Source organism: Alexandromys fortis, unplaced genomic scaffold (assembly GCF_014885135.2).
Source record: "Alexandromys fortis isolate MF-2015 unplaced genomic scaffold, M_Fortis_MF-2015_v1.1 scaffold_0, whole genome shotgun sequence".
In the NCBI taxonomy this organism is placed as follows: Eukaryota; Metazoa; Chordata; class Mammalia; order Rodentia; family Cricetidae; genus Alexandromys; species Alexandromys fortis.
In genome coordinates, this window is record NW_026067949.1 from 39,051,861 (window position 1) to 39,075,831 (window position 23,971).

At 39.9% G+C, this 23,971-nt stretch overlaps 1 protein-coding gene across 2 annotated transcripts in view; it reads left to right on the forward strand.

Annotated features, from left to right (window-relative positions):
* Nucleotides 1-22,083, forward strand: part of Stap1 (signal transducing adaptor family member 1) — a 31,473-nt gene extending 9,390 nt beyond the window's left edge. The window contains exons 3-9 of one of the 2 annotated variants that reach the window (XM_050149838.1): nucleotides 2,578-2,691; nucleotides 5,875-5,931; nucleotides 8,303-8,475; nucleotides 10,148-10,276; nucleotides 14,314-14,383; nucleotides 16,369-16,470; nucleotides 20,849-22,083. In XM_050149838.1, the coding sequence (XP_050005795.1) occupies nucleotides 2,578-2,691; nucleotides 5,875-5,931; nucleotides 8,303-8,475; nucleotides 10,148-10,276; nucleotides 14,314-14,383; nucleotides 16,369-16,470; nucleotides 20,849-20,905 (702 nt within the window). In that variant the 3' untranslated portion in view covers nucleotides 20,906-22,083. The remainder of the gene's footprint in view (nucleotides 1-2,577; nucleotides 2,692-5,874; nucleotides 5,932-8,302; nucleotides 8,476-10,147; nucleotides 10,277-14,313; nucleotides 14,384-16,368; nucleotides 16,471-20,848) is intronic. The other variant, XM_050149837.1, reaches the window with a different exon arrangement.
* The last annotated feature ends 1,888 nt before the right edge of the window (nucleotides 22,084-23,971 follow it).

The window sequence follows — 23,971 nt, forward strand, 5'->3', positions numbered from 1 at the left end:
GTTTAAAACGACTTGACACATCTAAAAGGATAAGAGGAAGTCATGTGGAAAGTTCACCGAATTTGCTCAGTGTTATTACTCTGGAGAAAAGAGTTCAGGACCAGTGGATGGGAATTATCTAGAAAAAAAAATGCAACTCAATACAAGGAACACTTAGCAGGACTCTTTCAGCAGAGTGAGTTCAACTGTGGGCTTGAAGACAACACTGAGAGCTGATTCCCACAGATGACCTTTAAGGCTCTTTACAGCCCACAGCTAAAACTAGAAGATACAACTTCCCTTTCTGTAACTGATGCATTGGCACTGTTTGTTAAAGCAAAACTCACTGAGCCTGATCTAGGCAGTCCACCATACGAAGGTGTGGTTCAGTTCTGGTTTTGTTCCCTAGTATTTATCTTTCCATTTTTAATTTTTCTTTGTTCCTTGACAATAATAGGCCAAACCAAGCTTAGCCTCCCCATCAACATAGAAATCACTCTGGTAAACTATTTTTCTGTTTTTAAGCTCTACATTATCCAGGAAAGTAAAATGAGGCAGGAAAGTTAAGTGAGATACAAAAGATATAGTACAGTGAATCATACTAGACACAATCAAGAAAAGCTAGAAGGAGAAAAAAAGAAGTGAAGAATGGGCTCATCTGTCAAAAAACAACTAACGTACAAACCATTAAACTCCTATTAGGTCTTTCTAATACTAGAGGGCAGTGTTCACCTGCTGCATACAGAGTAACTGCTCAGAATGTTTCTGTGCACCCGAGAAACAGAAATGTCTCAATAGATGCTTCATAACCAGCGGCGTTTGGTGAATGTGATAAATAGATATGAACATATGTTTATAGACTCAGAAGCATAACTTCTGCAAAGATGTATGGCACTCAACTAGAAAAATATTTAACATTGTTTGCTGTAACTATTTTTTTATGACTGTTGGGTCCATGGGGGTCGTGCAAAGATGGAGAAAAATCACCAAAGTCTAATAAATCAAAAGCAAACTTTATTCCAGGAAAAAAATTAAAAATTTAAAAAGGAAATCTCCATGGGACACAAGAAGCTTATCAGCTAGCTGAGACCACAGCCAGAGATGGACTTGTAAGGTTTTTTGCAAAGGTCTTTTGCAAAGGCCGGTTTTTGAACTCCTCCTTTTATAGCAAGCATTAGGCAATAACAAAAGAATTTTTGCAATCTGAAGCTAAAACTCAGATACAAATTGATCTTCTTTGCAATCTTTTGTTAAGAAGTTGTTTGTTGTTGTTGTTGTAAAACTAGTGTTTAAACCATTGTTTTTCTCTGGTTCTTGCTGATGGTGCTTATGGGTCATCATAAAACCAAAAGGTCAAAAGTCACGTATATCCCATCATATAAAAGTTAACTCAGCTCACATCAATTGCTGGTCATGAGTGGCCGGGGGGGGGGGTTGTCTTAAGGATAACTATCAGTTTGCAGAGCTGACCCTTAGTTTGTAGAGGGATGCTTCAGTCTTGTAAACAGAGCAGCCAGTTGTAGAGCAAAGTAACCCACTGTTAATAGTTAATCCTTAAACTACTGAGAAAGTTACCAGCAGCCTGCTCTTATTCTCCTAGGCTTACAACTTTATATTTATTTATTTTTACTCATTTTTTGCATCTACATTTTTTTATTCTTATTTTTGGACTCTTCAATGACAATAATTCTTTATTGTTAGACATTTGATTCTCATACATTGCTTGCCTTGATTTTTGTTAAACTGGTCCTGTGATGAATTAGACATTTTTTGACTTCTGAAAAAGTATTTTGCAACAACCCTCCCTCATTTACAAGGAAACAACTTTAGATACAACGAACTAATGAGGTTTCATCTGGGTTATTAATATTTTCTCAATTATTTTCTCAAGTTTAGACAGAGGGCCAGAAAAATCAGTAGACCTTAAGGCAACTGTGGCTTGATTTGATACAGTGTCTGAATAAATCACTTTATCTTTTCAATTTTATTTTATAAAGAAAAAGCAAAAACAGAAAAAATATGTAATGGAGAATGTATTCATATCCAGAGTATTTATTATTAGAAAGGCTGCCTTTAGGAAAAGCAACAAAATATACATTCATTTTTAAATGGTTTACTAATTTCCACCATGTAACCATTCCTGCCTTGACAGATTCAGCCTATCAATGTGACTGTATTGAGCATTAAGAATGAAAAAATGCACAGAGCTGTTAAATGCTATTTATATCACACAGAACAAAGATGTAAATAATATTGAGGGCATAGACAGTAAAATATTGCAATACAATTAGAAAAAAATGAGATTTGCATTTAGGCTATATTATATTTTTTAATATAATATTTTATTTACTGGTGTGTTAGTATAACTAACTTTTAATAATAGCTAGGTTAACCAATTGCAAACTTCTCAAAAATTTAATTTGGCCTTTGCAAATCTGTATGGGTCCAGTTGAGCACACCATCATACAATGTGTTTTTATATATACTTTCTGGTATATATAATGCCAATATGTTTAAAAACTATTATTGTCCTTCATGCTAGAACAAGTGTATCTGACCCAGGAAGTAATTTCACAGTATTTTCCTTTATCTTTGCAGTATGTTGGCAAGTTAGACATAATAGACCTTGTATGCCTTACTGACCAAAATTCAACTGAGAAGAGCTGTGCCAAATTCACTCTTGTTCTGCCTACAGAGGAAGTGCAACTGAAGGTGAGTGGGAACAGCAGTCCGCAGACAGTCAAGCTTATAGGTAGCCTTGTCCTTTTACTATCCAGAGGTTGGGATTACAAGGGGGCCGAGTCTTAATACTTCACTAACATTTCCTGTCCTTTGCCAAGGACGACAGTGTTCTGAGTTACATTTTAGAAGGGCACATTGACTTGTTTAGTATACAAGCACAATGAAACCTTAGACTTCTGTCCTCTGACAAAGTGAAGGATCCCACCTGGTGTTTTTCAAGGTTGTCCCTGAATTAGCCTGGTGAGCTAATTGCCCAACAGTGAGAGTCATAACAAAGAGAACAGCTTGGCATAGGTAAAGATGATGTTGCAGAGGCTCCTGGGAAGCTGCTGGTTGACTCAGAGCTGTGAGGGTTAGAATGAACCAGCATTTAAGCAAGCTCCCTGGAGAACTCTTGGACGTGGAGTGAAGAGTCAGAGGAAACAGACGCTGAGGTAGACAGTTGCTACTTTATGCAATGTCTGTGAAACAGGCCAGCTACTTAACCTCTTCACTCATTTGTTTCCTGAATTATCAGTAAGTCTCTGCTCAAATGTGAGGCTCTCACTGTGGTCCGCCTGGAACACTTTTATCCACATTGTAACCTTGTTACGCAGCTGTTGTTGGGGTCTGAATGAGGATGACTCAATGGGCTCCTAAGGTTGAATGCCTGGTCCCCAGTTGGTGAACTATTTGAGAAGGATTAGGAGTTGTGGCCTTGCTGGAGGAGGTGTGCCATGGAGAGTGGGTTTCATAGTTTCAAAAGCCCACACCAGGGCTAGGCCAAGGATCCCACCCCCAGCCTACTGCCTGGGGATCAGGCTATAAAGCTACCAGCTACTGTTCCAGTCCCGTGCCCGTCTGATTCCAGTAATGAAGATCATGGACTAACTCTGTAACCTGTAAGCAAGCCTGCAGTCAAATGCTTTGTCTTGTATGAGGGTTGTCTTACAACCATGATGTCTCTTCACAGCAACAGGACAGTGACTAAGACACCTGCCCTCTTGTCACATTATCGGTTTGCCTTACTCTGCTCTAGACTTTATATTTCCTAGTTGTTTCCTTCCAACAATATTAAATGCACTATTACATTGATTGTTTAATCTTCCTTGTCGTATTCGTTTCTGGGTTGGGACATTTTCTCTGTGTAACAGCCCTGACTGACCTCCGGCCTATGTCTCCAGAGTCCTGAGATTAAAGGTGTGCACCTCTATCGCACAGTACTTGCTATATTTCAAATTCCACGAGAACAAGGATCTTTGTTTTGTTCCCAATGCCTGTACTTAGCAATACACAATATTTATCTTTTAATTGAACGGATACATAAAACAACATTAAAAACACCTTTTGCTGAATTACCTTGAAGATTGTCAAAGAACAAAATTACACCTTTATATAAAGACCTTAATTAGTTTTATAGTCTACTCAAGAAACAGATGTTTTTTATTCTATAGAATAAAATATTATAGTCAGCTGAAAAGAAAAAAAAATAAATTTATAGACAGGAAAAGCTAAAACAACTTTATAACCAGTAATAAAGTAAGTTGTTCATCTCAAATGTTTCTATGTAGGCAGAAATAGGACGGCAAATGGTACAAAAATGACCGATTGTCATTAGATATCTGCAGGTCACTCTTTTGCATACAGAGGGAACAAAGTGAAATTGGTCTGTATGGGAGATGTGGCTGTTATGTTCCTTTCCCGATTTCCCGAGAAGGCCAGGCAACAGTTTTGCTTTAGTGATGTGGAACATTAGCACAGAAGACTCCATTTTCATTCTAGTGCGGACTATGCAGCACCTCAGTGCGAAAACCCAGAAACAACAGCCACCTATAATATTTCTTTGGCATGGTTATGCTGGCAGTGCCTGTGAAGTGCTTAGTACAGTAGCTAGCATTGGAAGTGCTCAAAAGTCATTGGCTGCTATTATTATTATTATTATTATTATTATTAGTCAAGGCAGCCTTTGAAGTTAAGAATTGGACCCTTTCACATTTGTTCCCCCAAATTTCAAGCAAGACAATGGAGAGAGTAGGCCGTAAGTAGCATACAGTAGAGATAAATTTACTAACATTTCATTTTTCAGTTAGGCATAAATTTGTACAATTGTACTTGCTTAGTAAGTAAATAATTTAAAAGTATATGCTTCAGTTTGTTCTAAGAAACTGTCTATGTGTGCAAATGATTTTTATGTGTTAATGCATGTACATGATGCACAGTGAGTGTGATGCACAGTGAGTGTGTGGAGGGTAAAGGACAATTGTGGGTCCTCATCTTCTACCTTCTTTGTGACAGGGTCACTTAGTTGTTTAGTGTTGACAATGCCCGGTTAGCTGGAAGAAACTTCTAAAGATTCTCCTGTTTCTTCCCCGTATCTTGTCATAGGTACACTTGGATTATGTGTCTCACTGTGCCCATCTTTATGTGCTTCTGGGGATTTGAATTCAGGCCTTAACACTTGTGTAGCAAGTACTTTACTCATTGAACCATCCTACCTCCATCATTTATATCTCTGTTTATCTATTAGAATGGGCTGAAATAAATAAGAATAATATGTTATTTCTCTTTGCAGCCAATTTTACACAATTTGAGCCTTTTTTATTTTTGCTGTTTTAACTTTTGTGTTATTTTACAAAGTGCCTGAAGAGAAGAATATGCGTTTTTTGCCAGTCTTGCTAGTTTTTTCTTTTTTGGCATGTATATGTGCATGTGTGCACAGCTACTTGGATGTGCATGGATATATGTGTGTAGGTGCACATGCACATGCGTGTTTATGTATGGGGTGGCCGGAAGTTAGCAGCATGCACTTTTCTCATTCGCTTCCATCTTATCCACTGAGGCAGCACCTCTCACAAGGACCCATGGGCTTCTCGATTTGGTTAATCCAGCTAGCCAGCTTGCTCTAGAGATCCTCCGTATTCCCCTCCCAGGTGCAGGGATTACAGCTGAGCTGCAGTACCTGCTTGTCATTTTCCTCAGGTTCCAGAGGTCCGAACTCTTGTATGACAAATGCTTCACCCAAGGAGCCATCTCCTTAGCCTGCAATCTTGTAAGCATGTGATGGCACACCTCTCTCGTCATATAACCATCATGTGAAATTCTCGTTCCTCTTAAAGTTAGCACAGATCGTTCATTAACTATACATTTTCTCCTTTTCCTTGTTTTCATCTTTAGACAGAAAACACAGAAAGTGGGGAAGAATGGAGGGGCTTCATTCTTACAGTAACAGAGGTAAGAAGGCCATTCAATTCTTCTGCTGAACCAGGTCTCAACAGCCCTCGGTGGCCTCAAACTTACGATCCTCTTGTCTCAGCCTCCCAGGTGATGAGATTACCATGGTGAGTCACCATTCCCAGCAGAAGATCATTACAGCCTGCTGATTTATTTTTTTTTTTTTTTTTTTTTTTTTTTTTTTGGTTTTTNTTTTTTTTTGGTTTTTCGAGACAGGGTTTCTCTGTGGTTTTGGAGCCTGTCCTGGAACTAGCTCTTGTAGACCAGGCTGGTCTCGAACTCACAGAGATCCGCCTGCCAGCCTGCTGATTTATTTGTTGGTCCAACAGTTTCTAACATCATTGCAACTATATACATTAAAGTGATTGAGGATATGAAAACTAGAAAAGGCCGATAGTAATCCATGCTGAAAGTTACATTTTTATTAAGTGGGTTGAGAAACTAAAGACACTCAGCAAACTCCCAAGCCCCTGTCATCGTGAGATAATGGTATTGGTGAGCAGGGGATGAGGGAGATCTACTTATGACATCTTTAATCTTTTTGGCTGTAAGCCTTAGGCTTTATGGCTAAGTCCTACCTCCTTATTGTTTTTTTAGCATGGAGGTTCTTTGTTTAGGCTGACGTTTGTAGTTTTTGTAGTTTATTATAAAAATAATCTCCATGATTTCTCTTCTAAATTTAGAAAATGCTATACTGCACTGGTTTTGTGAATGAAATAGACAACATGAAAGAGAGAAACCATCAAAATGAAAAATCATCTTTAAACACATGTTACATGTGTTTTAAAATAAAAGGAAGCTTTACCTGCTCAATGGCAGCATCTTATCAGAGGCAAATAGTAAGGCCCATTGCTCAGAGTGAGCCTATTGTAGCGGGATAAAGGACGGTTAGTTTGACTAAAGCCACAGCAGCAACTGTCTTCAAAGCATGAGACACTTTGGTCACAAGCGCCATATTAACTTAAGACACCATGCTCTTTAAAACTTTTCGAGGAAATGAAAAGTTTCAGGTTAGGCTCAAATGACCATCCTACCCACGTGAGTTCCGAACAAAGCCTTTGTGGTCATAAAATAGGCTGGACTCTTTACCAAGACATTGGTGATGATTCTTCGTATCAACCACCCTTTTACAGGAAAATAGGTGGAGCTTCAACTGCCAGAGAGTGTGTCCCTCTGAGGCCTTAAAAGAGATTTTTAAACATGAGATGGGCACATGCCTGGGGCTGGAGAAGAGACAGGAAAATTGTGTTTTCTTCCTCTTACAAAAAGGTCCCGAAGGTTGCCATTGGGTATCTGTAAGCACCCCAAGGGTACGTGACTAGGCATCCACCCTAACCCACTGGAAAAGTCTTGATATCTCTTCTTGACTCACTGATAATATTTGAAGTTTTGGTCATTTCCGTTATATTTTTCCTCTTTCAAAGATAGAAAGAAAGGTTTTTAAATCAAACATTGACATATTATGTAATATAAAATATATATCATGTGAATTTTTAAGTTAAGACACTTTGTCTTTTATTTTATACTCTGTAAATACTTGGGGCATAGTATCAAATCACTGTATGTGAATAAATCATTTGTAATAATATTCCACTGCACTGACTCTTCCTCCAAGAGAGCATAATGAAACACTAGACCGGGTATGAAAGCAATCCAGTAGGACAGATTTGGGTGTCTCAATCAAAATCGCACTTCCAGAAGAGAAAAACAACAAAACAAAAGCATGCTGGGAAGTAACAACATGCTAAAATATAAATGGACGCTATAAACAGACCACAGGGTAAAGCTGCTGCTCCTACACCCATCACAAACTCATGTTTGATAATAACGTATCATCTCCCTGGAGCTTCTGAGCCTCTTGGGCATTGCTAAGCGAATGAGTTCAGGATAAGAAATGAGAGATTAGTTAATACTTGACTCACAGAAAAGTATGTCTACTTTGTTTGCCCTGAGACCAAATCAAAACAGAAGACTTCAGCCAAGCATAGAGGTGGCGCAAACCTTTAATCCCAGCACCTGGGAAGCAGAGGTGGCTAGATCTCTGTAAGTTTGAGGCCAACCTGGTGTACAAAGTGAGTTCTAGGACAGCCAGGGCCACATAGAGAGACCCCGCCACAACAGAGAACAAAGAACAAACAACAAACAAAACTGAAGACTTCTTAGAAGAAGGCTGGACACTCCCTACAGGTTCTAGTCCATACAGGGCCAGTTCTAGGATGTCCGTGTTAGACTGAAATCTTCTATTTACTATTTTATCCATTCACCTCTGACAAGTAACTAAAATTCCTCAGGGCCAACAAGCTCATCTTTACTAAAGCAGTATGCTGCTTAGCTATGGTTGTTGTTTGCCTACTGTGCTAACTGGTTTCAGCTGTCCGTTCCTCAACACGTGTCACTTCTACCGGGACAAGTGATTAGACTACACGAAGTCTTAGAGAGAGAAAAGAAAAGAAGACTTGAGACAGAGCGGTTGCCAGTTATGCCTGCGGAGAAAGAGAAGGAGCCGGAGCAAGAAGATGTGGATGTACCGAACCCCATGCCAGCGTAAGTCCACAATTGACTGGTTCATTCATTTATTAAGACTAATTTCTAATTATCAGGTAGCGTTGCCCACTTGAACTTGTTACATGACAGGTAGTATCTTGGGGATATTTAGTCTCTGAGCATTGGCCACATTTCCTCTTCTATGTCAAGATCAGCATTGTGCACACTTGAACTAACCTTACCACAGAGGAAATCCCCTTCTACCCACATATCTAGACTAAATACATATCTTTCCGGAGCTCAAACCTAAATTAAAGTTTCTGTGAAGAAGGAAGGAAAAGATGTGTATTTGTGTCTCCATAATTGGATATTTCTCATCACTAATACCAAATCTTTTAAAAAAAAATCTTAGACTATTGAATTCAGTTGATTGATAAGTGAGCATTGAACTTGGCCTCTGAGGAAAACCTTGTATAAAGTGTTCAAAACAGTAATGGAACAGCATCTGGGCTCTGGAGCATCCTACATGTGTCTTTTGATTGTTGAAAATATTATGGGTCTTATCTTCTGGAGATCTTGGTGCTTTTGTCATTAAAGCATGTCCTGGCCCATCTCTGACATTAGGTTCTAATGTACAGTCTTCCTTACTAAAGCCACTGGAACCTGCTAATCAATATTGTTAGCTTAAACTAGATAAGTGACCAACTCACAGAATAAAAATAAGATGGACTGCTTTTTGTTTTTTTCCCCCAAGACAAGAAGACATGTGCTTAGTACAGAAGAATAAAGAGAAGAGTTAAACCAGTTCTTGTCACAATTGAAGATGTTTACTGCTAACATTTGGGTGTATCACGTAAAAAGTTGTACATGGCTACTATATTTCACTAAATATAGCATGTATTATAAAAACAACAAGTACCTAATTTCTTAATTTTGTGTCTAAAAATACTACTGGTGCCATTTTAACACAAATTATAAATCAAGAGTGGTGTTTTTAATCGGGGTCTCTGAGTTCAAGGACAGCTTGGTCTACAGAGTGAGTTTCAGGACAGCTGGGGCTATATGGTTATTCAGAAAAATTATTCCTCAAAAATACCAAACAAAGACACCACAAACAACAAATTATACTAATGTAGTCAGTTCAGATACAGTCTTAAGGTCAGTGGTTTAAAACAGAGCCCCACTAAGCTGTGGTGGTGTACACCTTTAATTCCAGCCCTGGGGGCGGGGAAGGCAGGTGGATCTTTGAGTTTAAGGCTAGCAGAGTCTATAAGGTGATTCAGACCATCCAGGGCTACAGATCGAGGCCCTATCTCAAAACAAATAAACAGATTAACAACACAAATAGATCTGTGAGTTCGAGGTCAGCCTGGTGTAGAAGAGCAAGTTCCAGGACAGGAACCAAAAAGCTACGGAGAAACCCTGTCTCGAAAATTAAAAAAAAAAAAAAAAAAGATCCACAAGGAGAGTCTTGGGATGTTCTGGAGTCCTGAAAGAAAGCACCAACAAATTAATCAAAGACCCTGTTGTGAACTGAGACTGGGGATATGCTGTTAGCTGTCACAGGTTTTCAATAGTAAACATGATTATACATGGATTGGTAGATTTCTTTTCATGTTCTTTTTGCTTAAAAGGTAACTCTGTATCTCTCGAGGTGTTTAGCATTATTTTCAAGTAATGATCTTCATTAGTTTTTCAAAAATCTGTCTTCCCTTTCATCTCACCTTCGCAGATGTTTTTATGCAGTTTCCCGGAAAGAAGCAACCGAGATGCTGGAGAAGAATCCTTCTTTGGGAAACATGATCCTGAGGCCTGGCAGTGACAGTAAAAACTACTCCATCACTATTCGACAGGAGATAGAGTACGTTCAGTTAATCTGGCTAGCATACTGTTAGGAGCATGGTATTCCGGTCAGTACCTGGTACGTGCTCTGCTAAGGCAGCAAACGTAAGCACAAGCCTGAGAAGTAGCGTGGCACAAGCAAATCTCGCTCGTTACAAGGAATGAAGAGAACAGATCTGGGATTGCTGCTGTTTTCATAGACAGTGTTCACAAAGGCACTCAGTTAATGTAAGCAGAGACTCGAAGGAAGTGGGGGACCAAACCATGCTAGTAGCTGGGGAAGACCGGTCCAGGCAGCCAGTGCACATGCCCAGAAGTAGAATACTTCTCTTGTTCAGGAAGCAGAAAGTGTCTGCATACTTTACACCTATAAGGCCTACTGAAGAGCCTCTTGCTAGTATATAAATATTTGTAAAATGATTTACCTTTGATAAAGCCAGTAATACTTAGATGTGCTTAGATGCAAGTGTCAGGGCAGAAGAACTAGCTCCGTCAGGAAAGGGCTTGCTTCGCAAATGTGAGACTCTGAATTCAGTCTCGAGAGAGAGAGAGAGAGAGAGAGAGAGAGAGAGAGAGAGAGAGAGAGAGAGAGAAAACTCCAAAAGAAGTACAAGTTAGAGCTGCCAGTGAATATGGCTTTTGACCTACACAGGCCTTTCTTTTTTCTGTTTTCTTCTTTTTAAGATTATAATATAATCACAACATTCCCAGTTTCCTTCTCTCTCTCCAAACCCTCCCATATACTCTTTTCTATTCTTCAACTTGAAGGCCTTTTTTTTTCACTGTTATTGCATGCATGTGTGTGTCTTCCGAAACACAACATATAAATACAACATAAATGTTCCTAATGGTTATTGCATGCATATGCACATAGATATTTCTTTATGTTACTTGCACGTATGTTTTCAAGGCTCATCGTTTGGCAGCGGACAACCAAATGATGTCCTCTTCCATACCCTTTGAGATGCCCATCGGTGTTGTTCCATTTTCAGCCCAAGTTTGGGCTGTCCTCGCCCCTGGAAAAGCACCAGCTCCCAGAGTAGGAGAAACAAAGCAGAAAATTCACCCCTGTGCTCAGGGTTTAATATCTTCTACTTAATATGTCACTTGATTCTTAGAGACAGCAATTGAGAGAGGATTAGAACTGGGTCTCGCCAAAGGAGAGCTTAATGTAAGTGGCAGGAACCCGGACTGTTGAGGAACACCTGTGTTTCTCACAAAACATTTTCTTTCAAAGAGGTTCCAGAAGTGCTCAGCCATGCAAGTTGATGAGTGAGTCCTGTAAACACGAGCTGGGTAGGACAAGCTGGTTTACAAAGCAGAACATGAAAAGTAACTTTCCCCCATGTGTTTACCAATTAGCCTTAGGAAGGAGGGCTCCTCTCAGGAGTAAACAGAGCTTGCCAGGGCCAAACCATCAGGTGATTCCTCTCAGAGCAGAGCCTCAGCTGTCTTTAGCCAGCTCCGTGGCACGAGAATTCAGAAGACATAAAGCTATTTTTACAACAAGCCTCAAACTTTGTTTTTCCCTTTGAAGTTGTTCCAACTAGGTGCCATTATAGTCAAGTAAGTCATTACTAGCTAAGGAGGAAGCAGAATATCTTTCCCCCAAATTCATCCTTTTGCAAAACTTGAGATCAAGAACTAAGAAAACATATTTAGAACCACATGTAAAGCAATGCTCTTCTTTAAAGACTGGCTTCTCTTTTTCTGTCTCATTTGGGTTCACTTGTAGTTCCTCTGACTCAGCCTTTTACGTGCTGGGATCACGGGTGTGTGCCGCCACCTCTCATTTTATATCATAACCAAAATGCTTCAAACAGTAAGTTTTATCCATTTTGCTTTTTCCTTTGCAAACCAAACCATAACAACAGTTGGAATAAAGGGAGAGACAAAGCCTGTGAGACTTCAGGGCCACTACTTCTCTGCATCACCTTTGACCTCAGAATCTATTCCCATTACTCCAAAGTCCCAAGAGCTTCTGCTGACCCCTGTCTGCTTTCATCTCTCAGCTTCCCCAAGAACTGATTATGTGATGGGATGGTTATTACCAACAATCATTGTCCCATTATATGATGCCCTTTGTGTACCTTGTGTTGAGTGCTACAGACATTTCCTACAGGCACAAAAGAATAACTGAGACACATAGCATTTCCCATGCTTTATAAACTAGAGTGGCAGAAAACAATAAATATTATCTACATATTAAACGTAGATAAAATAAGTATAATTTAGTGTGTCCTTAAATACGTCAAGGAGCGTACTAGGGATTTTGCGAGTTATTAGCCCACAAGAACCCTAAGAGGTAAAGCTTTATCATCTCCACTATGTAGGCTGAAAACACACACATGTGCACGCACGCGTACGCACACACACACATTCTGTCACAAATACACACTCACATACATACACACACACATACATACACACACCTACTCACACACATGATAAGGGACGTGTAGAGAGCACATATGACAGAAACAGAGTTTAAGCCAACTGTCCTGTCTTCCAAAGGGTAGCAGTCATTTTTTCTCAGGATACAGGAGTTCTAATTGAAATTGAAGAGAGTTTTCAACGGGAACTTTCTGGTTACAAAGATCTTTTCCTGATTGGGTTACGATAAAGTCAGAGCCAACCATCTTGAACAGGCACATGTAAGGTGCCCTCTCTCCAAAGACTTTCTCTGCCAGTCTGGAACTGATTCGTGACCTTTTATTGTTAAGAAACACTTCTTTTGAAGTGAGAAGCTTGGCTAAGGCTTATGTCATTTTGAAAGCAGCCCATTGAGATTAAAGATTTTCTTCCCGATGTGGTATCCAGGGGAACAGAGATTTGGATGTAATGGAAGATGAGGAGTGTCCCGTATAGGAAGGACACTCGTACAGTTTAGCCCTCGTGGAATATGAACTGGACGTGGGAAAGTTGTGGTTCCAAAAAGAAGGTGAAAAGACCCCATAGACAAGTTAAACTTATTTTCCTTGGCTTCTGAATATGAGGCAAATATTGAACTAGTTCAAATAAATGACACCATAATACATGCTGTTAATATGTCACCATTAGAAAATGTTTGGGCGAAACACAATTGCCATGTGAGCCAAATAAGTTCAAGACCAACATGCTTCTATGCAAAACTAACTGCCATGGACACTGACTTCTCAGCAGGGACTCTCAGCTCACAGCAGACAACAGTATGAGATGAGGCCCGGATATTGTTCGATCCGGCTTTATAAATGATGCGTTTATAATGCTGGAACACAGTGATGAGCACAATGGGATTTTTTGCTCCAAAGCAGTTCATAACAAACTCTTACCATTTGGGGTGGTAACAATTCAGGGTGATATTTTTAAAGGGGAAGACCTGAAGATACTTCTGCTGTATTTACATTCCCAACCACCTATTATTTAGCAGCCGACATTTTCCCCATCATTATGAGATCCACAAAGTTAGCAGCAATGGAGGACAGCATTTGAGCTCGCACAGGGATAGCTGGTGGGGGCTACTTGGTGGGATGGGATTGGTGATGAGGTGGAGTACAAGGCTATTTGCTTTCAATAATTCTTTTTACTTTCCTTTTAGTAGAATGGATACATTATTTAACTTATATATGACCACAAAAGATCTTTTTACTCCTTTGGGTTTTGGTTTATTTTATTTTTTATTTTTAGGGAGTGGATATTACACATGTTAGGCAAGTGCTGAATCTGGGCTACATCTCTACCCTGGCTACATCCCTACCCTGGGCTACACCCCTACCCTGGGCTACATCCCTACCCTTTCATAAGATTTTATAGGTTACGGACTGAGAAAGTTTTAGTTTTTATTTTCACCTATTCTTTTCTCATTTACCAATGTAGTGGCTCAGCTTTTTTACACCTCCTCATGTATTACCATTTGTCTCAAAGATGAAGTAATCCCAAAGAAGAAACAGGATGCTCTAGCCTAAGCCATAGCTGTAGATGTACAGGTTTACTACACAGAGCACATTCTCCATTCATTAAGCTTGCATTGACTCAACTGTATAACCAAAAGAAGGCCAACCTTGTGCTTCATTTTAGAATGCCAAGAATCAAACACTACAAAGTGATGAGCGCTGGAAAGAACTACACCATCGACCTGGAGAAACCCGTATGTAGCCATCTCTTTGTTGCTGATAAACTTTCTCCTGTTGCCTTCCAAACCTACCTTAGAGACTGCAGAGGGAAGTGGGAACGCAGAAGTCTTCCTCAGGAACAGACACGGTGGTGGTAGAAGGGAGATGGGTACCTCTAGGTAAGACAGAAAGGGTGGGTGCCTCGCCAGCTCAGGCAGCTGAGATGGACTCGAAGAGAGCCTGCTTCTACAAGCGCTTTTTCCTCCACTCTCTCTGCAAATGATTACTCAATATAACTGCTTCAGGGAAAGAAAAGCGTTTTATGAAGGGTCAGTATAATATCCTCTATTTACTAATACTCAAATGAGCCTATATCTGAAGGGAAGCAATCTCAGTGCCCTGTTTTCTAATACCTACCACACAGAAGTCCAACAATGCCCTCTTAACAGCAGTGTACTGGGAGGACCGGTTTCTTCTTTGTCTTCATCTCCTTTTCAAGCTTAGTTATTATATTATGGAGCTAACGACAGGCCGTCTTCTCTCTCCCCCAGCACAATGTCTGGTGCACAGCCAAGTAACTTACACATGCAATTTAATCTTTTCTATCTCCATGAGATATAGTATGCCTATTATACAGGGAGTAAACTGACATTTAAACTAGTCTCAGCCAATGAAAATGTGGTGATGTGGCCTGAGGTTCTTTAAAATTAGCTCCTGGTTTCTCTAGGTGCATTGTATAGTAATGTATAGGTAGAATTCCTCACGTTTTGACTGTAAGGCTCACAGAGACACTGTTGTACAGCTCACTTTAGTAAAGATTGGCTCCAGAACTTCTCAGGTCCACGTCTATGGATCCAACTATGTATCTCAGTCCATCGTAAACTCAAGGTCTTCTGTTCCCCAAGTGCTGGGATGACTGGTGTGCACCAACCAGGCCTGGCTCCAACTGAGCTTTTTAAGCAGCGTTCTAACAAATGAGGCAGAAGTCTAGGAGGGGGCATCCATAAAACCATGTAACCAAAAGGGGTTCCAGTAAGGACCAATGTAACTAGTGCACCTTTGTAAGTGGAGACCTGCACTTCTTGTGGTTAGCCTCTACAGTCCACAGGAGAAGGAAAACAAACAGTCTGGATAGTTCCTTCACCTTTCAAACTCCTCTGTTACCCTGCCCTTCAACCAGGTTGCATTTTTTTTATTTTAATTTTAATTTTTTGTTTTTTCAAGACAGGGTTTCTCTGTAGCTTTGGAGCCTGTCCTGGAACTAGCTCTTGTAGACCAGGCTGCCCTCGAACTCACAAAGATCCGCCTGCCTCTGCCTCACAAATGCTGGGATTAAAGGCGTGCGCCACCACCGCCTGGCTTCCAGGTTGCATTTTAATGACTTATTTTACTTCAAGATTATTTGGGATATTCAGGTTTAACCAGATTTCACTTGTATAAAAGTACTGAGTTATAGGGTAGAGAGATTTTAGTGACACACAGACCCTTGTTACAATGAAGGATTAAAATGCTTAAAACTTCACTGGGGTTTCTAGTAGAGAAATCCTATTGTGCCCAACTTAAGAAAATATAATATCAGTCTATAAAAGGTTCTTCTTGTAACCATTTTAGAGGCTAGCAATTTTTAGGGACTAGGAGACATTTGGTTATGGAGTGGCCATATTTTTTCTTGTTTGCCTATTGAAATTCCAGTATTAGGAAGGAATTAAATTGGCCTAAAATGAGTCATTTTTCTATTTTAATTGTGAGAAGGCAAAGTACTTAAATGTTGTACACCAGACTGTACCCAATACTAAGAGTATTTCCTTACTAAAGAATGACCGCACAGTCCTTAAAAGGGATTAAACAGACATGGCTAAGAGAATCATTGCTGTTCAACAAGTCATTGAAGTTTGATGTCTACCCCATCTGACTGTCTGGAGGTCAGGACATACACAACAATCCCCACTAGAGTGCAGGGGAGCATCTCTTGTTTCTCTTTAGCTGAGCACTGAGCCATCTCTCCCTTTCTTTCCCACAGGTAACACTCCCAAACCTTTTCAGCGTCATTGACTATTTTGTGAAAGAGACGCGAGGGAATCTGAGACCATTCATACATTCAACCGATGACAACCTCGGTATGGTTTTCACTTTACAGCTGCATCGAATAAAAAAACAAAACCCAAAGCACACCACAGGACAAACTAAAAATTTAAAACGTAAAGCTCTCCATTTGGCAATCATCTTTGTCAGAATCTGGAGGGGCAGGGGGATCTCCTTCCAGACAGTCTATGAGGCATGCATTGTGATTATTAGCCTCATTCCATCATTCTATCCTTCTTTATCAAACAAGTTCAGGGACAATAGGAGAAAACAAAACAATACAAACTCCTGGGTAGCAAACAGGAAATATAAAGGATGGGCCCACAATAGTGTCAGATGCTTGGGCTTGGGTAGAATGCATGAGAGTAAGCAATGGCTGTGGGGATTGGCCATTTGGTAGTAAATGACCTACCAGAGTGCTATTCTATTACAAAAGTAAAGAAGTCAGATGGCAAGGACCTAGGAGTGAGCAGATGGTGAGGAACTACTGTCACAAGTTATAGCTGGGGCCAGCTTCAAAATTGGTGGGCTTCTTTTTCATACAGGAAGAACTTTAAAACAGTGGTAGGTAGCCGTCCACTAAGCTGAGCAATGAGACCTGCGTCAACAGTACAGTTCACACGCTCATTACATTGGCTCCATCTGCGTTCTCGTTTTCACCATAGAGAGGCAAGCTAGACTCGCTCATCTTCCCCGGTCCTATCCAACAATCTACATGTAGTCACTGGGCAAGCTCTGAGCAGAAGAGGCTAAGAATCTCCAGCTAGTTTGGGGTTCATTCAAAAATAGTTTCTTTTCCTAGATGTTATAAAGAAAAACTTTGTCTATCAAGGGCATATCTGCAAAGTCTCATGACCAAAAACAACAGTAGGTCTAAAAGTCTAAGTTCTTAAAATATCACTATCTTTGGATGCTACCTAAAATACAAAAAGTACAAGAGCTCAGAGTCTGCAGGAATCTTAGGTAAATGACCAAGTGTGATCTTCATCTGTGTGGTCCTCTGTAGACTTAGCAGAGGAAGTGTCTCTAAGATGTGGTCACACAGTTTGCTTGACAAGGCCTGTTATGGTATTCATGACTTTTGAAGCAACACGGTTCACTGGATTCTTGTTCTAAAAAATTCTTTCCCGAATCTGAAACATTGTTTCATCTTCTGCTATGTGAATCTAATTGCAGGCTTTGAAATACCATTAAAATAACCATGGCATTTCCCCTTAGTGTTTCAACCTGGTTCCTGCAGCCCCCTCTCCTCTCATCCCTAACTTTCTCTCTGTGTTGTCTAGCTTCGGAAAACTTCTCATCACCCATGATCCTAAACATGGACACATAACATAGTCAACATAATACATTGCTTGGTATGTATGCGGAAAAACACACCTACTAGAGTTCTGTGCGAGAATGACTTCTTAAAACAACATCTCTCCAAACCCTAGGGATTTCTTAATAAAATTTGGAGTATGTAGAAAATCCATTGTAACGTTCCTCCTCCCTGGATATTTATTCTGTCAGTTAATTATTCATCCCTGTATAACAATCTGCCTCCGCAATGGCTAGATCAATAACTATTTCATTGGTTCATTGTTCTACAGATCAGATAATTTGATTGAATTTCATTGGGCAGTTTTTCTAGTCTTTGTCACTCACATAGGCTCCAGCTTAGTAGGAAATTGAAACTGACCTTGTCGTCCCCTGCTAAGTGAATTTATTTCTAATATTCTGCCTTCTAAGTTTCAATATGGCTTTAATTCCATCTTAGATGCAGAGGCCTTATGCTCAGGCTGGGGAGGACCCTGCATGTGATCTCTGATGCTCCCCGTACAAGTTAAAAACAAATGTAGCCACTTTACAGTACATGGCATAGCTCCATTCGCTTCCTTTCTTATTGATCTCTCTCTCTCTCTCTCTCTCTCTCTCTCTCTCTCTCTCTCTCTCTCTCTCTGTTTTCTGTAGAATTTCCAACTTACTTTTTTTTTTCTTTTGGTTTTTCGAGACATAGTTTTTCTGTTTAACAGCCCTGGAACTCACTTCAGAGACCAGACTCGCCTGCATCTGTCTCCCGAGTACTAGGATTAACAGCATGCATCACCATGCCCAGATCAATTTTCTGACTTTCTACCAATTAATCTTAGGTTCCATTTGGGCAATTTGAAAATTATTGTCAGGAGTCTTTGAGTCCTTCTGAAGTCTCTGCAGCAGCACTTACTTGCTTTAAGTAGGCAATTATTGTGGCTAGGGTGAAGCAGCTGTCTCAACTGCTGTGGGAAGAAGCTCCAAGTCAGTTACCTTAGCTATGCTGCTTTAGGTTTGTACATCTCAAGATGTTGTCCTAGGGCGATGGTCCATACTGCAGCTTAGAGCTCAGAGCCTTCGACACACCACATAGTCAGCTACCATGCATTAGCTAAGGGAGGTTTAGTTTGTTTCCTAACTAACCAAAGCAACAACAGCATGGCTAAGCAAGTATCTGGGGAACAGGATTCATTCTCTCACATGTGGAGATCCTGTTTCCCAGCGCCATTTATTGAAGACGCTGTCTTTTCTCCTGAGTTTTCGGCATTGTTGTCAAGTATCGATCAGATGGCTATGGTTAAGCACACTCATGTCTGGGTCGTCTGCTTTGGTCCATTAGTCTGCACATTTTTGTGCCACTACCATGCTTTTATTAGCATAGCCGTGCAATAGCCTGGAGTGAAGAGCTGCAGGTGATCAAGGACCATAGAGAGAGGGAGAATCAGCGTCCTCCATGGAGAAGCCTTCACATACGTTGTCCAGTCCTAAGTGTTCAGTCCTGGACACATGTACATGCTAGCAAAGGTAAATGAACTCAATAAGTCATATCAGTATACACATATATACATATTCATATCCATGTAACAATATTAAAGAAAAAATCTTGGGAGAGGCACACAGGAATTGGAGAGACCCCCCCCCACAAAAAACACCCACTAAAATATAAAAATAATTTTCCCATGTAGAAAAACATATCTAAAACTTGGCCTCCTATTTTAACTGATACAATGCAAAGTCAAAAGTATATTTCTGACTTTGCTACTTACATTTAGCTGTATTTTTTTATTCCAACATCACTTGAATCTTTATAAAATAAAAATTTCTGTCTAGAACAACCAAACCTACCTCTTGGATCTTTGTACAAGAGGAGCTCTTGGTAAGCATGAAATCTGTGCACGGCCGACACAACACTAGGTGGCGCTCTCTCCCAGTTCTTACCTCTAGGATGTCTCTAACTGTCCTAAGGATCACTGCTCTGTCTAGGTAAAAGAAGTGGCCTGAGAGCTTAGGCAGGTCTGTCCTGCTGTTCTGTGAGCTGGGGGCTGTGTCTCTTCAAACAAGTTAGAGAAAACAAACAAACAAACAAAAACAAAACAAAACAAACAAACAAACAAAAAAAGCAAATCCCACTCCCTCAGTTCTCAGTTTTTTGGATTCTATGGACAGAAAGGATTTTCCTTGGGGTGTTAGGACCAGGGAAAAAGAAAACAGACAATAAAAAAAAAATCGAAAATGGACTGCTGACTTAAATTACATCAAATGATTTTGAAAAACAGACAACCAGCCTATTATCGCTATGTGATTGAACTGGTTTGGTTTGCTTTGTGATCAAGAGTATTACTCAACCCCCTTGCATCTGGTTCCTTTGTTATCAGAGTTATTAACTAATAGGGAGAACAAGTGAATTACAGATGCCCAGGCAGCCTTTTCAAACCAGAAAAGCTTCTGGAGTGGACCATATTTAGATTTTCAAAAGCAAAAAGAGAAGGAAAATAGGACTTCCTGAGAAAAACCATGGCCAACCCCTCAAAAGCTGCATTTTAAGAACACTTTGTGGAATCTGGTGATCGTTTCTGGGACACAGACTTGCTTGTTGAGGCACGGTGTGAATGCTAGAACACTTAGTCTAATGTCTAACCTTGAGTCTAGCCACACTTAGCGGTTCAGGGATCTGGAGCTGTGGAACTGGCCAGTGTGTTTACGTAGCATACTAATGAAAAGAACCTGGGATTGTCTTTGAGCCTTGCTACACAGTGTTAGTGTCCAGCTTTCTCTCCGATACCAAGAGGCAAGAGGAGCAATAGAAATAGAATAGTCAAGAGATATTCTCTCAATTTATTCTTCCCAATGCCAGAAATTACCACCTTAAAAGTCATTTCAAAATACAGCATGTAAAGGTATACAGAACATTAAGCTTGAGTATAATAAAATACGTGATATTTGCGGTCCAGGGTACAAAAATATTAAAAGAAATCTGGATATTCTGCATCTAATTATGTAAAACTTAATAACACCTGCAGTGTTTGGGGAACAAGCAAGAAAAACAACTCCTACTGTGAGTAGAGAAAAACTTGGTCCTACAGAATCGCTTCATTACCTAATCAATACTTTCCACCCATAATTTCCAGGTCAAGAGCCCAACACAGAAAAGTGAGAAGCTGAAGAAAAATCCACACAAGGCCTGAAATAACGCGAAAACTGCTTCCATAGGTCTTAGTATTTATTGTTTTCAAAAGGAAGACTTTCACTTTTAAAGACAATTATCTCTGACCCTAAATCACTTGTTTGGGAACAAGAATAAAATAATGTAGCATGTAATTCCATTGTTTTATCAGTAGGAAATCAATTTACTGGTTACCACCAGCTGTCTGTAGAGTAACCTGACACATACATTTCTCTGTACTAAGCGGGGAAAAATTACTTTTTAAACAAAAACAGGTTTTTGTTCCTCCATGGCGTCATTTAAATACATTTCACATATACAATTTGCATTGCAGATTATCTAGTTCCCCTAAATCCTACATTATCTTCTAAACTCTAACTAGGTTTTTGGTAAAGTCTGATTGAACAAATGAATCAAATGTAAGTCATTTAAATGATCTGGTTGGCGGCCACAGACAAGAAATGAACTAGGAAATGTCCACCTGGTAGGAATGCCATATGCTGTATATTATGTTCATGGAACTAACTGCAATTCATTTTTATGTTTTTCCTTGAAGCTCTCATTCTACTAGTTCAAAACTAAGCCATATATCATTAAAGGATGATAAAATAAACACCACTTTCAAACGTGCATGTTGTGTGATGTCTTACTCTTTTTGACTTTTTGGGGTGCCCACCAACCAGCTCCCAAATAACACAAGAAGGCTTATTTTTAGTTATGAATGCCCAGCCTTAGCTTGACTTGTTTCTTGCCAGCTTCTCTTAAATTATCCCAACTATCTTTTGCCTCTGGGCTTTTATCTTTCTCCATTTCTGCATATTTTCTTTCCTTCTTACTCAGTGACTGTGTGGCTGGCTCCTGACCTCCTCACCTAGTTTTCTTGTTCCTCTACCTCTCTCCCCCCAGAGTTCTTCTTCTGTTTACACTCTCTGTCTGCCAGTCCCACCTATGCTTGCTCCTGCCTCGCTACTGGCCGCTCATCTCTTTATTAGAACCGTCAGGTGTTTTAGACAGGCACAGTGACAGCTTCCCAGAGTTAAACAAATGCAGTGTAAATGTCCCACACCTGAAAATAATATTCCCCAACACATGTAGACGGTGATTCATTTCTTCAAAAATACAGATCCAAAATCCAGATTAGATCTCTTGAATACAATCTCAGTCACACTTTTTTCCTTTGAAAACAAGTTCTTAAATTGATTTTTTTTCCTTTTCCTCCCTCCCTCCCTCCCTTCCTTTTTCTTATTATATTTTGTATATATTGTATTGTTTTTGTCTCCGTGTGTCTGTGTAAGGTTACAGACAGTTGTGAGCTGCCATGCTGGGAATTGAACTTGTGTTCTCTGGAAGAGCAGTGCATGCTCTTGTTATGTAGTGTGTTTTACTCTCTTGGCTTTTTTGGGAGCCCACCACCCAGCTCCCAAATAAATCACACACAGAGGCTTATTCTTAGTTATGAATGCCCAGCTTTAGCTTGGCTTCTTTCTTGCCAGCTTTTCTTAAATTATCCCGACTACCTTTTGCCTCTGGGCTTTTTCTTTCTATTTCTGTAATCTTACTTTCACTCTTACTCTATGGCTGGATGGGTAGCTGGGTGAGTGACTGACCCCTAGCATTGTTCTCTGTTGCAGCTTCTCCTCTTCTTTGTTTTTATTTATTCTGTCTGCCAGCCTCGCCTATCCTTGCTCAAGCCTCCCTCTTGGCCAGCCAGCTCTTTTTTTTTTTTAATTATTTCTTTATTTATTATGCATACAATATTCTGTCTGTGTGTATGTCTGCAGGCCAGAAGAGGGCACCAGACCTCATTACAGATGGTTGTGAGCCACCATGTGGTTGCTGGGAATTGAACTCAGGATCTTTGGAAGAGCAGGCAATGCTCTTAACCACTGAGCCATCTCTCCAGCCCCCAGCCAGCTCTTTATTGGGTGTTTTAGACAGGCAATCACAGCTTCACAGAGTTAAACAAGTGCAGCATAAACAAAAATCACACACCTGAAAATAATATTCCTCAACGCTCCTGAGCCATCTCTCCAGCTCAGAATACTTTCAACGTGTTAACGGTATGAAAAAGATAAAAGAAAGTTATATAGGTGTATAAAAATACAAGCATTGACTATTGTCTTATAGAATTCAGACACTGTAGTATACAACTGAACTAAAATATACAAAAGAATTGTGTGATGAAATATAGGTGGGAGGAACACAGTTGATACCTGTATAAAGAAGTCTAAAACTTACAACTGTATGTTCATGAATCTGGCAAGTCAACACAGGAAAGAATGACTAGTCCCTGGCCCATAAAGTCTAGGCCTCCAATCATTTAAAAAGTTTGTTTACTCACATCTGATACCTGAGGCTGTTGATAACCTCAATTCTTCACATGAGTTATTTGGTTTGGGAATATTGCTGTTTGGAAATATGTAGTCTTAATCACTAAGGTAGTGACTCACATTAGTTTTATTTTGTGCAAATGGACAGAATTTAATATAGTAAAAAAAAACTTTAGTCAAGAGAAAACAGTGCTTATCCTTTAAGAAAACAGAAACTATAATTTATTTTAATAAAAAATTAACATACAACCAGTAAACAGATTTAGGGAAGAATGGAGATGTCCACATAAAACCCAACTGTAAAAAGGAAGGTATAAACATTATAGAAGCTGGGGAGATCCGCTCTGTAGGACGGCAGAGAAAAGCTCCAGCCTGTCAAACAGTGACAGCTGCTGGAAGAGCAACTGCCGGACAAGATGATCAACACCTCCTGACCACCAAATCCAAACAATTGTGGTACATACTAGGCAAATACCTAAAAATTAGAATATATATAGGGTCAAAGGAAATGGATGGAAAAATTAAGATGGTTAGAGATAAGACTTTAAGGCACAAAGATAGCTCACATTGATAAAATACCATTCAGCAGGAAAATATAACAAGCCAAATTTACAGTCCTACTCACTGATTGCTGTGAAGAGACACCATGACCGAAGCAACTTTATGAAAGGAAGCATTTTATTGGGGCCTTGCTTACAGTTTCGGTAGTCTACTATTCTCATTGGGTGGGAGCACGGGGGCAGGCACAGCCCTGGAGA